Raw genomic sequence first — 15,287 nt, 5'->3', positions numbered from 1 at the left:
TTTAAAGCCCGTGTCCAGCTCTAAGTTAATAGTGAAAGCCTGTGACTCATACAAGGCTTAATTCTAATTAATTCCACGCTCATCAAAATGTGTTAATTAAATTGCATTGTCTTAATGCTCTTTCAAAGTCACCTCAGGACGAGGAATGGTGGGGAAATAGGCTGCTCCATCCAGACACACAAATTGGCACAACAGTGCCCCCTACTGGAAGACTCCTTGCAGAAATGAGTGCAGTTCTTTCAAAGAGAAATTAAACTTTACTTCCTAGAACTCCCTGAAAACACATAACAGCCTCTTGTCAGTTCTTACCAAATTGCAAAGAGATGCAGACTAATTCCCCCTCTATGCTCCTTTCAGAGCTGTGGCAGTTGCATACTCAAAAAATGGGGCCGGAGCAGATTAATTATTTATACATAAAGATGCATGTTAGTATAATTCAGCATTTCCTATTAATAATGTATTTGAAAAGTGAGGCCTGAAAAGCAGAAAGTGTTTTTTATGTGATCATTTTATTTGTCTGCCTTAATACATTTTTAATAAATATCCGATGTCGAAAGTTCGAAGCCATAATTGACACATTTGTAAGACATATGTAGGACTCAGCGTAGAACCTTCATCCATCCATCCATTTTCTACCGCTTATTCCCTTTGGGGTCGCGGGGGGCGCTGGTGCCTATCTCAGCTACAATCGAGCAGAAGGTGGGGTACACCCTGGACAAGTCGCCACCTCATCGCAGGGTCAACACAAATAGACAGACAACATTCACACTCACATTCACACACTAGGGCCAATTTTACCCACACAGCAAGATACTCCTATACGGATCCGCCTTCAAGTCGCCCAACCCGCATCACTGTCACATTCAGTGGCCTAGTGGATAGAGTATCTGCCCTGAGATCGATAGGTTGTGAGTTCAAATCCCAACCGAGTCATACCAAAGAATATAAAAAAAAGGGACCTATTACCTCCCTGCTTGGCACTCAGCATAAAGGGTTGGAATTGGGGGTTAAATCACCCGGGTGCGGCACCGCTGGTGCCCACTCCTCCCCTAACCTCCCAGGGGGTGATCAAGGGTGATGGGTCAAATGCAGAGAAGTAATTTCGCCACTTTAACTTTAACTTTAACATTCGCTTTGGTTCCTCCTAGAGGATCTGCTCCGCCTCTGAAAATTGTACGGTCAGACAGCGGATCCTGGGCGGAAAACTAAACCTGTATGCGCCGCCCCGAGGATCGGCCCCGCCCACTCAGATACTGAGCGGACCAATGTCTGTTCCGCAGACGTGAACGCGCGCCTATGGTGTATGCGACCATTTCTTGACTTTGCTGGGAGACGATTGACTTTGCTGGGAGACGAACGTAAGTATTTATTGATTTCTTGCTACATTCACAGTAAATATCGGCGCTTTTGTGTTTCCATCTTCATTTATGTATGATTGTAATGACGTTGTTTGATATTAGGACAGGGTATCCATCCATCCATCCATCTTCTTCCGCTTATCGGAGTTCGGGTCGCGGGGGCAACAGCCTAAGCAGGGAAACCCAAACTTCCCTCTCCCCAGCCACTTTGTCTAGCTCTTCCCGGGGGATCCCGAGGCGTTCCCAGGCCAGCCGCGAGACATAGTCTTCCCAACGTGTCCTGGGTCTTCCCCTTGGCCTCCTACCGGATGGACGTGCCCTAAACACCTCCCTAGGGAGGCGTTCGGGTGGCATCCTGACCAGGTGCCCGAACCACCTCATCTGGCTCCTCTCGATGTGAAGGAGCAGCGGCCTTACTTTGAGTTCCTCCCGAATGGCAGAGCTTCTCACCCTATCTCTAAGGGAGAGCCCTGCCACACGGCGGAGGAAACTCATTTCGGCCGCTTGTACCCGTGACCTTATCCTTTCGGTCATGACCCAAAGCTCATGACCATATGTGAGAATGGGAACGTAGATCGACCGGTAAATTGAGAGCTTTGCCTTCAGGCTCAGCTTCTTCTTCACCACAACGGATCGATACAACGTCCGCATTACTGAAGACGCCGCACCGATCCGCCTGTCGATCTCACGATCCACTCTTACCCCACTCGTGAACAAGACTCCTAAGTACTTGAACTCCTCCACTTGGGGCAGGGTCTCCTCCCCAACCCGGAGATGGCATCCCACCCTTTTCCGGGCGAGAACCATGGACTCGGACTTGGAGGTGCTGATTCTCATTCCGGTCGCTTCACACTCGGCTGCCAACCGATCCAGTGAGAGCTGAAGATCCTGGTCAGATGAAGCCATCAGGACCACATCATCTGCAAAAAGCAGAGACCTAATCCTGCGGTTACCAAACCGGAACCCCTCAACGCCTTGACTGCGCCTAGAAATTCTGTCCATAAAAGTTATGAACAGAATCGGTGACAAAGGACAGCCTTGGCGGAGTCCAACCCTCACTGGACATTTGTTCGACAGGGTAAAACTTTATATTTTGTAAAAAAAAAAAAAAAGGCAGGTTTTTAAAAAATAGAATAGCAATTTTGGTAGAATATGTTATAATATATTCTTCCGAAATTGCTATGGTAGTTAAGTAAAGTTCAGTTGAGTAAAGTTTCTTTGCTGTATTTTTCTTGATGGAACTTGAGCATACTTGCCAACCCTCCCGGATTTTCTGGGAGACTCCCGAAGTTTAGCGCCTCTCCCGAAAACCTCCCGGAAGAAATTTTCTCCTGAAAATCTCCCGAAATTCAGCGGAGCTGGAGGCCACGCCCCCTTGAGCTCCATGCGGACCTGAGTGGGGACAGCCTGTTTTCACGACCGCTTTCCCACTATATAAACAGCTTGCCTGCCAAATCACGTTACAGCATCTACGAATTTTAATTAAAAAACTGCACACACAAGGAGACGAAGCAGAAGAACAAGGAAATTACAGTTACTGTAATAGAGTGATTCTATGTTGTCTGTCGCCATCTCCTGGTGAATGTTGGCTGTAGCGTTATGGGGTTGCTTTTTGATTGGCCAACGATTTATGTGGTGTTGTGCACCTGACGCCAAGTGACTCTCGCCAGTACGCAAACGGCAGAACAAAGGTTACTCAAATAGTGAAAGGTAAGTGTTGTTGGTTTTATTTTAGTAACCAGCAAGCACAGTACAGTTAGTGGAACAACTGTGTTTATATTACTGTGTATTTTATAGGTACCGTCTGAAATTCAAATATTTATTTTATTTTATTTAATAAAATAAATATATAGCTAGAATTAACTGAAAGTCAAGTATTTCATATATATATGAAATATATATGAAATACTCGAGTTGGTGAATTATACTCCCCTCTCAACCACGCCCCCCGCCCCAGCGATGCCCCCAACCACGCCTCCGGCCCCCCCGACCAGCCCCAATGATAACCTTTACTGTATTTTCTTGTCTTTTAGCGCAAACATGAATAGAAAGACTGTGCCTGTCTCTTTATCAACGACGAAGGACACGTGTAGACGTTCAAAAAAGGCTGGCCCATATATGACGTTTCTGTTGTCCGAACTTGTGGTATGCAAATTCATAAATATCTTGTTTAAAAATAACATCATAGTTGCTTCTCTCTCTGCTTGGAACAACCTATTCTGTCTATGTTCTGACCAGGTCTCTTGTGAAAGACCTGATACATCAATTAAATTTTAGACAACTACAAAGACGCATTAAAAATAACGCAACAATATGGAAAGGGCTGCAACACCTCAGACTTGCAATTTGAGGCAGAGAATGAGGAGCTGCCAGAAAAATGGAACAGGATGCCAGTGTATGTGTGTTCTGTCTTGTTTTTGTCATGTGTCTACAGTAATAGGAAGGTTATTTCTGGTAGCATTCAAAAATAGACCAAAGATGCTTGTACTATATGTATATTTGGCTATTTTGGTAATGCAATTGTCCTAATGATATGGTTACCCAACAGCCATCGTCTCGGGGACTCTGATAAATGATAAATGGGTTGTACTTGTATAGCGCTTTTCTACCTTCAAAGTACTCAAAGCGCTTTGACACTACTTTCACATTTACCCATTCACACACACATACTGATGGAGGGAGCTGCCATGCAAGGCGCTAACCAGCACCCATCAGGAGCAAGGGTGAAGTGTCTTGCTCAGGACACAACGGACGTGACGAGGTTGGTACAAGGTGGGGATTGAACCAGGGACCCTCGGGTTGCGCACGGCCACTCCTCCACCGCGCCATGCCGATAGCGAAGAAGACCCGGAAAATGGTGACCTTGCATCTCTGGGGTTGGCAAGCCAATTGCACAGGCAGAGTAAGGAATAATCGCTTAACATTTAAAAAAACGAAACCACCACATTAATATTAAAGATATGGTTAACATTCTTAGTGCTAAATATATTCCCCTCTCCTTGTATCCCTTCTCCCAGCTCCAGCGTCTCGCCGAGTGCCGGCAAGAGTCATTAGTACCGGTACTCGTCAACTGAACTCCTCAACTGGAGATAACTTTCTAGGTAAAGACTGATCTCCGAAATAATATCTCAGCATCCAGTAACCATGGTTAACAGATCACAACCATTTAATACCAATTTATCTCCCTTGGCACCTCACCATGGGGAAGGACGTATTCATATGCCTTCACCAGCACCTGCATTAAACATGCAGAGAGTTACAAAAGGTAGGGACTGATCTCTGAAATATTAGTGAATAGATAGGCCCCTTGTGTATTATCAGTCATGGTTAACTGATGACTCTTTCACGATGCCCACTTCACTATGAACGGCAGTCCCTCCTCGACTCCCTCAACATGTGGCAGACAGAGAAGCCTGGATCCCGCCTGGCCTACAAGCAAACATGGCGTGGGGGAAGAATGGCCGACAACATTTCCTGCTCTGGTGAGCAATAACTGACAAATACCGGATGGCCATTCTGTGCCACAGATTTTGGAAAAAATGTTGTCAATAACTTTTGTCATTAACTAACACTGCTGTTTGTCAACAGCGGCTGAGGTCCAGATCCTTAGCCTGCTGGAAACTATTGAACACACCCAAGACCAGCTGATGGCGAAGGTCAACTTCTTAACCAGCAGGTTGACCAGTATCCCGGGGCCAGAAGTGGAAATGCCGGCCAATATCCAGTTTCCACTGGAACAGTTGGAGGCATTTGAGGCATTTCTGAAGGAACCATCAAATGGCCCAGCTCGACAAAGAGTGGTTAGGTTTCTTACTTAATATGAATGGTGCCATTAAGTTTATTGATTGTCCATGATTATGCAAATATTCTATTGAATCAGCCCTGACAACCAGGCCTGTCCTGAACCGCCTTTTACCATTGGTAAGGTTATGTCAGTGAGCCACAATCTGCGTGGTTTGACATCGTGTGTAAAGGTAGGATAGGTCCATGAGCCAAGAGAATAGGTTCTTTTTTTTTTTACATTTCAGGACGCTTTCAACAGGAACAAAAACATTTTAAAAGCAACTTAAGCTTAAAAATGTTTACCTGTTTGTTTAAAGAGATGTCTATGCCTTTTAGATTTCTTCTTTGGCCACCATTGGAGACCAGGATGTGAAGCGGGTGACCTGGAACATCCTGGGCAGGATCTTCACAGATGACGTTTCAAATCAGATCAATTGGAAGGGTGTCAACAACAAAAAGGCCTTCAGCAGGATAGCAACAAAGACCTTGGTTTTCAGTAAGTATACTGTATAATTCAAAGTAATATTACATAGCTTCAAAGTCAATAGTGGGGGCAGCCTTAAAAGTCGTAGCAACCATCATACCTGTAGCTGCTCCCAAACTTATTCTTTTGGTCAGATTAACGTAACGCTAAAATTGATGTTTGTCGACTTCCTTTATTGCGTTTCTTTGCATGTTCTGCACTGTAAAAAAAAAAGGAATAAAGTAATACAAAATCACATGAGGTATTGAAAACATTCCAGTTAACTATCTGAATAGTGATAATAACAAAAATCCTACCTTTCTGACAACATGCACTTTGCTGTGAGACTCCCTCCTTTTGATTCCTTTTGTCGCTGGCACTGTAAACGGCGTTGACAATGGCTGCGATTCTCTCCGCCTCTAAATGAGTAGTTAATTGGACTTGTTCACGTTGCCTCGTGCGCTGCAGCTGGTTACCTAACGTGATACGTTCGGAGTTGAAAAATTGTGTCCGACTTCTAAGCCGACCGACGTCAGTGTCGCCACCATATCACGTGACCCATAATATCGCGAGAGCAAGTTTTCAGGAGGTGTTCCTTGTCTATGGTTCCTTTGTTGTGTGAGACAGCGCGGTCTGCGACTGCAACCGGCTCGCCAACGTCCCTTCACAGCGGAATGGTTCCTATTGGTTATAAGTTCAGTGACGTGTGTTCCGGTCCGCACTCGGCTATTTATATGATGTGAGGTCTTGTTAATAGGCCTATACAAATACAAACATAGAATGATAGTAAACAATATTATAAGAAAACAATGTCAACTTCCCAGATTTATCCACATACAGTACTCTGATCAAGGAACCAAATAACGATATTGTTTGAACATTTTGGATGTCTTGCACACCTATACCCTGATCAGAAATTCAGTTTACGCACCTCTTATTTTAAACACCTCCTGTAACTTTAAGTCATGTTTCTTTTTCAAATGTAATCTCCTTGATACCTATCTCATATTTTGTATTGTGTAAGCATACTTGGCTTTGGATGCTACATACCATAAACAAAGGTATCTGTCTTGTAATCTTGTTTGATTACAGGTGCTGTAAGAAAAAATGTGGTGACAAGGTCAGCTACAGACGCTGAGGTCACCAAACACGCGATCAAGTGGTTCAACCTGGCGGCGGATCAGGCAGCGAGGAGACGAGTCCAGCCTCCACCTCCACAGACAGAGGAATAGAAATATGTATCAATAAAAAAACTTTTATTGAACTTGTCATTCACCAGTTATTCATTTTCTGATATGTTAGCTGTGCATGGAGCAGCATTGCTTTTAAATTGTAGCCTTATGGATTAAATATTTATATGTGCTATATTTACTGTTTATATATATATATTTATATATTATATATTTATAGAGTGAGTTGACCATTTTCTCTTTCTGCTTATTGACAATATTGTTAGTTTAAAAATACAAGGCAATGCATATTTATAAATATGCATTGCCTAAGCTTATAAATTTAGGCCTATATTGCTGTAGTAGGGCCTAGCAAGAACAGAAGGGATTTTGAAAATACGATAAACGGGTCCAAAATGGATGAGCAAGGGTTTTTATGAGTCCGTTGGTGGTCCGCGGCGGATGTACGTGCGATTATGTGCGGGTCCCAAGCGCACTCGCCGCGAAGGTAAGGTTTTGATCATGGATGCGGAGCGGATCCAGCTCGGAGCCACGGCGGGTCCGTGACCTGCCTCCGTGGCGGATCCGTTCCTGAGGAGAGGTGGACCACGTTACGGGCCTGTTTCGCAGGTTTTTTCCGGAAAGCGCGGATTGGAATCTTTTTGCTGTGTGGGTGGTGTTGTCAGTCAACCTGTCCCCAGGTGCATATCTTTGGAAGTGGGAGGAAGACGTAGTACCCGGAAGGAGAACATGCAAACTCCACACAGAAAGATCCCAAGCCCGGGATTGAAGATCCATCCATTTCTAACGCTTATTCCCTTTTGGGGTGGCGGGGGGCGCTGGCGCCTATCTCAGCTACAATCGGGCGGAAGGCGGGGTACACCCTGGACAACTCGCTACCTCATCGCAGTGCCAACACAGATAGACAGACAACATTCACACTCACATTCACACACTAGGGCCAATTTAGTGTTGCCAATCAACCTATCCCCAGGTGCATGTATTTGGAAGTGGGAGGAAGCCGGACTACCCGGAGGGAGAACATGCAAACTCCACACAGAAAGATCCCAAGCCCGGGATTGAAGATCAATCAGTACCTTCGTATTGTGAGGCAGAGACACTAACCCCTCTAGCACCGTGCTGTCCCTGCTTTCCTGCATATGCAGGACCTGCCCCCGCCTTCATTACGCTAAGGACAACTTAGAGAGAAAAAACGTGTAATTCAGCTGGAGAATGTTAAATATATTGATATCCATCCATCCATCCATTTTTTACCGCTTATTCCCTTTGGGATCGCGGGGGGCGGTGCAGGGGCCTTTTGCTATCTCAGCTACAATCGGGCGGAAGGCTTTGTACATCCTGGACAAGTCGCCACCTCTGTTGAAGCTATTTTAGCCTTGGGATAGACACATCAATGATTTATCTTTCAATTTTTACAAAGATCCCAACAAAAATGCAGACCGGAAGTAAGACCGATTAACTTCCAGCTTGATGTTGCTGCTGCGTTCAATCACGTTGTGTAATTAGGTCATTCGAAATATAAATATACGAATCATTATAGTATGTAGTCACAGGAATATTTTTTTGATCTTCAAATACAATTAAATGTATTAAAAGCAAAACTCTCACATTATAAACATTGAACACATGCATTCGTTAAGAATGGTTGGAAATTGCCGGAGCACATGAAGGCAACACCGTCGCTTGTCTTCCGGTTGTGCAGAGGCAAACATGACCGCTGTTATTGTCCGCCGGCTAGCTGCTGTCTCCGGGGCTTCGGCGGTGGGACTTGGAGCCTACGGGGCGCACGGTAGGTTCTTCACAGACCAGACTGCGTAGAAGATCTACCAATGTCAATATTGACTTCGGTTACCTGCACAGCTTCACGTTAGGAAAAACAGAAGCTCTAGGTTTACTTCGTGTGTCAGAAAGTAACCTAACAATCGGCATGTAAAGTCACCAACAACTTGACATTTGAGTTGTAGTCATTATCTGAACGTTCTGTTTCTTGTTGCAGGTTTTAAGAACAGCGACCCAGATGATTACCAGAGAGTGGTGAGATATTTACCTTTCCCCCTGTGTGCACTTTTTTGTGTATTTACAGTGCACACACTTAAATACATGCATATTTTTATTCAAGGTTAGAGTTATTTCAAAAAGCATTGATGATATACGTTTAAATCTGGGGACTCAAACATGCGGCCCGTGAGACGTTATTATGCGGCCCGCGCTTTTATATGACAATTTATTGTTGGTGCAGCCTGCGAGTTTAATATGAAGGGCGCTTGATAGGTCATGCTTGCCAACGTCCCCAATTTTCCCGGAAGACCCCTGAATTTCAGGGCTCCAATCCACTCTAAGCCCCTGTCAATTTCTACCAGATCAACAATATTCACGGAGTGCCATAATGGCACTGCCTTTGGTGCACCCTACATCCTGAACTGGCAGCATGCAAGCTCAGTTGTGTGTTGCATCTGGCCTTGCAATACAAACGTAAGTTACTGCAAGACATATTTGATCAACAGCTACACACGTCACACCAAGGGTGGCCGTAAAAAAACTTTTAACACTGTTACAAATATGTTCCAGACTGTGAAGCCACACCAAACAAGAATGACCAACTCATTTTGGGAGAACATCCGCATCGTAACACAACATAAACACACCAGGACAATTACCCAGAACCCCATGCAGACCTAACTCTTCCGGGCTACAATACACACACCCACGCTACCACCAACCCCCCACACCCCACCCTCGCTACTTGCGTCTGTTGAGGTGTTGTATATTGTATCCCTGCAAGGTGTTCTGGGTATTTGTTCTCTTGTGTTAGGGTGCGGAAATTCTCCCAAAAAGGGTTTGTCATTCTTATTTGGTGTGGGTTCAAAGTGTGGCGCATATTTGTAACAGTGTTAAAGTTGTTTATACGGCACCCTTAGTGTGACCTGTATGGCTGTTGAACAAGTACGTCTTGCAGCCACTTACGTTGTTCTGCACAAGTCTCACACAACATGTTACAGAACCGGCACATTGGTTGTGTGATGTAAAAGCGTGCGTGATGACATGTAGTAGAGGAGTAGTCTTCTTTCAGGGGTGCGCGGACCACTGGATGTACTTGAAGGTATGAAGGTATGGCAAGGGACAAGTGAGATTTATTAAAAACATTCTAAAAAACAGCAGCAATTCATAAATCCTTTATACATATGTTTATTGAATTATACTTCAACAAAATATGAATGTAAGTTCATAAACTGTGGAAAAATAATACAACAATCCAACATTCAGTGTTGACAGCTAGACTTTTTGTGGACATATTCCATAAATATTGATGTTAAAGATTTCTTTTTTTATGAAGAAATGTTTAGAATGCAGTTCATGAATCCAGATGGATCTCTATTACAATCCCCAAAGAGTGCACTTTAAGTTAATGATTACTTCTATGTGTAGAAATCCATTCATCCATCCATCCATCCATTTTCTACCGCTTATTCCCTTTCGGGGTCGCGGGGGGCGCTGGCGCCTATCTCTTTATTTATAATTGAATCACTTGTTTATTTTTCAACAAGTTTTTTAGTTATTTTTATATCTTTTTTTCCAAATAGTTCAAGAAAGACCGCTACAAATGAGCAATTGTTATACAATTTAATAAATCAGACACTGATGACATAGTGCTGTATTTTACTTCTTTATCTCTTTTTTCCCACCAAAAATGCTTAGCTCTGATTAGGGGGTACTTGAAATAAAAAAAAGTTCACAGGGGATACATCACTAAAAAAAGTTTGAGAACCACTGTTGTAGAGGACGTTAAAGCCAGTGCAGTCACGGCAGCCCTTAATAATGTCGGCCGGGTGAAAATTGGGACAAATTCGGGAGAATGGTTGCACCGGTAGATTGTAAGGAGGTGCACTGAAATTCAGGAGTCTCCCGGAAAAATCGTGAGGATTGGCAAGTATGTTGCTAGTAGGTGAATTCATTAAAAAGTGCATGTTCGATTTTTTAAGAAATCTTTTCTTGCGGCCCAGCCTCACCCAGTTTCTGCATCCAGTGGCCCCAAAGCAAATTGAGTTTGAGGTCCCTTGGTTTAAATCATGTTAAATGTTGTATTTTGCAGTTTAAAAAATGAAATATTGAATACTGCATTTCCCATGAAATGGCTTAGTAAAAAACCATGCATTAAGATGAATTCAAGATTGACAAAGTGTAAAAATTGTTTCACATAAAGTGTGACATTTTTTTGTAATGGGTTGGGGGCCTCCAAATAAAATTCTGCTTAAGGTCCCAAATTAGCCTCTCTTCCATTCGTTCATTTGAAAAAGTGAAACTTGTATCCGATAGATTACACTGTGAGTGAAATATTTTGTTGACCACTATAGCTTGCAGCTAATAAAAACTCAATTTTTAAAAAGCTAATCTAATTCAATTAGAAACATTGTCATTGAATTTGGATTGGAGGGAGTACAGCGCCATCCGCCCGAAGGCAGCTCACCAGGCTCTAGAGCTGCATCTGGCTCTTTAGTGCTGTCTTAGTGGCTCCCTGGAGCTTTTAAAAAAATGAAAATGGGAAAACATTAGGGAAAATATATATTTTTGTTTTAATATGGTTTCTGTTGGAGGACAAACATGACACAAACCTTCCTAATTGTTAGAGACCCCACTGTTTATATTAAACAATGCTTCACTGTATTTTGTCCTAAGTTTGGCGGTCCTTGAACTCACTGTAGTTTAACATATACAACTTTCTCCGACGCTGCTACAGAAGGACATGTTTTTTACCAGTATTTGTCTTATTGTCCACCAACTTTTCATGCTGTAAGTGAATGCACAAAGGTGAGCTTTGTCGAGTTAATGACTTGTGTCGAGGGCAAAGCAGGCATATTTGTTCAGTGCATGACTGCAGGCTAATTGATGAAAACATGCTGTTTAGGTGAGCTATATGTACAAATTGCGTCATTATGCCTCGTTTGTAGTCATTTAATTTCCTTTATTTATTTCTTCTGTGTATTTAATGTATATTTGCAGGTCTCATGACACATTATCCGTATGTGATATTGGCTGCATTTCTGATCGTTGTTTGTGTGTTGTTACAGAGCACAGCAAACTTTACCCTGCTTGCATAGATTGTAATAAATCCATTAGAAGAAGACAGCCTGGCGTTTCCTTTAACTTGGACACACACATCTATACTGTACCTTTGGCCATTCTTAGCCAGTAATTTCCAAGCGTCATCTCACCCTTAGAGAAGCCTCCGTTTTAGAGTAGATTAGATTAGATAGTACTTTATTTATTCCGTCAGGAGAGTTTACTAATATTTTACAATATTGTAAAAATGTGTAGGACAAATATAACATTTCTGCCAACGATGATATGCAGCACGCAGTCATTTTGATAGTACACTAATATAGATATTAACATCATGTGTTGTCTTCATTATAAAACTTATATAAGACTTTTATTTTTTTGCTACTCCGTACAGATTTGTTTTTGTATTTTTGGTACAATGTGGCTCTTTCAAAATTCTGGGTTGCCGTCTAAGCCCAGGTTACGTTTCCTATTAGTGGGTGAACAATTAGTGGACACTCAAATCAGTGAATAAACTGCAATAACTTTTAGACATTAACTGGACTCATTCTCAACTGAACTGTGAAAAACAAATTACCTTTGTACAATATTCTTAGTCAGTCATTCTCACACTGGGGTCGTCGACTCCATCTAGTGGTATGCCGAAGAACTCTGTACATCCATCCATCCATCCATCCATTTACTACCGCTTGTCCCTTATACTGTATGTACTGTTTATGGAGTATCATTGTTTATGGTGTTTGTGCATTGTGTGTAATGTTACAGTGGCCAAACACATCAATTGGACATCTTCAACAAAACTTCTGCCTTGTTTTAATGAATACTTAGGCCTAGGGCTGGGCGATGTATCGATATACACGATATATCACGGGTTTGTCTCTGTGCGATATAGAAAATGACTATATCATAATATTCGAGTATACGTTCTCACGCAGTTGCTTTTAGCTGCGGGCATTACACTACAGGCTCTTCCCACTCCTCGTCTCTCCTTTTCACAGACAAGCAGGCGCACATTCTTACACACGTCACATACTGTCACGTCACATACGTATATGCCCTCGCCCAGCAGAGAGGTAGCAGACTGGGTAACGTTAGCTGTGATGCTAACGTAGCCGTATGAGAGAAAGAAGGTGCGGATATGGTAACAAATGAAGGAAGACTTAATTCCAAATAAAAACAGCAGGGGGTCCATCGTCTGGCGGTGGTTTGGCTTGAAGTGGGAATATGTCGAACAGACAACCGTAATTTGTCAAGTGTGGGGCAAAAGCGTTGCTATAAAAAGTAGCATTACTGCTAATATGTAGCATTATTTGAAAAGTCACTCGCTCGAGAATGAAGAGAATTTCATAACGTCCGTAGAAACCTACCACATAGTGAAGGACGAATACTATTTGATTTCCTATTATGCAGCTCATTTTTATTTGACACTTAAAATGTCTCTGACAATCTTGCACTTTCTGTTTTGGAAATGACATGAATGTTTGTGCCATTGCTTAATAACTTTAATAAATACACTTTTGGTCATTTGACTTAGTTGTGATTTCCCTCTCTGTATGAAAGTTTAAAAGTAGCATATATGAATGCAGTATGAAGAAGAATGTTTTAATGGAGACACATAGAATCATCATACTGCTGTGAATATATGCATCAAGTGTTCATTCAAGGCCAGGGCAAAATATCGTAATATATATCGTATATCGTGATATGGCCTAAAAATATCGAGATATTAAAAAAAGGCCATATCGCCCAGCCCTACTTAGGCCTATTGTGCTACTGTATATAGGCCATTATGATTGTACTTGCTGAAAAAAGTAGAGCCACTGTTCAAAAATATTGTGGAGTATCTGTAGTTTGAGAGCTGTTGAATATGTGTGTTTCTGCAGTTATTTGAGACGGCCAACAAGTATCACTTCTACCATAGCTTGGCCCTGCTGGGTGCTGCGCAGTCGAGTAAACCCGCTGTGGTGAGTGAGCTGTTCCAATAAGCATACAATGAGTTTTGTTTTCATCTGTCTTAATTTGCACTCTCAGACGCTAGCTTGTGTTTGCACAGTGAAAAAGCTAAAACATGCTGTGGATGTTGGGCTTTTGGGTTATGTGCTTTTGATAGCTGTGTTGTAACTTGTGTGCTGTCAATCACCAAGGTTAGAAACGTGTTTCCTCTCTTGTCGAAACAAAAAACAGGCCGGCACCCTCCTGATCGCCGGCATGGGGATGTTCTGTGGCTCGCTCTACCACCAGGCCTTGACTGGGGATCCGGGCCTTCGCAAGATGGCCCCCATAGGGGGCATGGCGATGATCGCTGGCTGGCTGGCGCTCATCCTCTGATTGGCTGGGCCTGAGCGTGTTGGCCTGAGATAACCGAACAACATCACTATCTGAGCCGAGCCATCTGACAACGGTGAAACAAGTTTGTTACGATGAATGTACAGATATACTTTATGTCACCTTGTTTTGATGAAATTAAAATATTGAAATTCATAATGCAGTTTTTTCATTTAGGCCTTACAACATTCAATAAATGAATCAGCTTTTGATCACAAGTGCCACAAAGGGATTTACAAACTCACAACATCGACGATCTAAACCCACATCTGGGCAAGGAAAAACTATGAAAAAAATCCCAGGTAGGGGAAAAAGAACAATCTCTGAGATGGGATCAGAGATGTGGGGACCCCCTCTTCCAGGGTGACTGTCCACAATGGATGTGAAGAGGGTACAGTTATTGAATGCCCATCCATCCATTTTTTAACACTTATCCCTTTTGGGATAGTGGGGGATGCTGGTGCCTATATCAGCTGCATTCGGGTTGGCGGTTGAATGAATATTGTTACATTTATTTAATTAAGTGTTAAATTGGTAGATAAAAGTGTGAAGTTCCGTTCAATGGGCAACCGACAGATAGTCGGGGGCAGGGGCTGGGTGTCGATCTTCTTACAGGGTTAACCAGTCATGTACAGACATGTCTATTGCTGTACATGGAAGAGTAGTCCATCTCGGGTCTCAATTCGGGTCAGGTAACACCTCCTCCAGACTGGTACCTCTCCTGAAATTAACTGTGGCCACCTGGTATCCTCTGAATGGAGGGGAACTGTCCTTTTGCCTACTGTTCACAATCATTATGAGAGACAAGAACACACTTTTTTTTTTTTTTTTTTTAGGATTTCAAAGTTGGTGAAAAAACACATTTTAGATTGGGGGCCAAATGGAGAAAAATCTACTCCCAAGTGGGGCGGACTGGTAAAATCACAGCACGATAAGTTAAAAATAAAGAAAACTTCAGATTGTTTACTTTGTTTAAAAATAGAACAAGCACATTCTGAAATTGTACCCATCAAGTTGTTGGGTTTTTCTACACTTAAATGTTGCGGTTAATAGTATTCTATCTTTATTTGTAGTTAATTATATTTTCTGAATAAATTATGTGATAATGTT

The 15,287-nt window shown here is 42.6% G+C and overlaps 1 protein-coding gene across 1 annotated transcript; it reads left to right on the top strand.

Moving 5' to 3' along the window:
• Window positions 1–8,428: 8,428 nt before the first annotated feature.
• On the top strand, window positions 8,429–14,336 carry LOC133560349 (transmembrane protein 256-like). The gene is made up of 4 exons (XM_061912796.1): window positions 8,429–8,583; window positions 8,791–8,828; window positions 13,736–13,816; window positions 14,037–14,336. The coding sequence occupies exons 1-4, from the start codon at window positions 8,505–8,507 to the stop codon at window positions 14,178–14,180; spliced, it is 342 nt and encodes a 113-aa protein (XP_061768780.1). The 5' UTR covers window positions 8,429–8,504; the 3' UTR covers window positions 14,181–14,336.
• Window positions 14,337–15,287: the final 951 nt, after the last annotated feature.

The sequence above is a fragment of the Nerophis ophidion genome, linkage group LG10 (genome assembly GCF_033978795.1).
Source record: "Nerophis ophidion isolate RoL-2023_Sa linkage group LG10, RoL_Noph_v1.0, whole genome shotgun sequence".
Lineage (NCBI taxonomy): Eukaryota > Metazoa > Chordata > Actinopteri > Syngnathiformes > Syngnathidae > Nerophis > Nerophis ophidion.
The sequence above is the reverse complement of the archived record's forward strand: the minus strand, read 5'-3'. Positions and strand labels throughout refer to the sequence as shown.

Excerpts from the sequence above, each read along its gene's own strand:
- LOC133560349 (XM_061912796.1), top strand. The coding sequence starts at position 8,505 with ATGACCGCTGTTATTGTCCGCCGGCTAGCTGCTGTCTCCGGGGCTTCG. Across the intron at positions 8,829-13,735 it reads CAGATGATTACCAGAGAGTG|TTATTTGAGACGGCCAACAA; the intron begins GTGAGATATTTA and ends GTGTTTCTGCAG. Across the intron at positions 13,817-14,036 it reads AGTCGAGTAAACCCGCTGTG|GCCGGCACCCTCCTGATCGC; the intron begins GTGAGTGAGCTG and ends AACAAAAAACAG.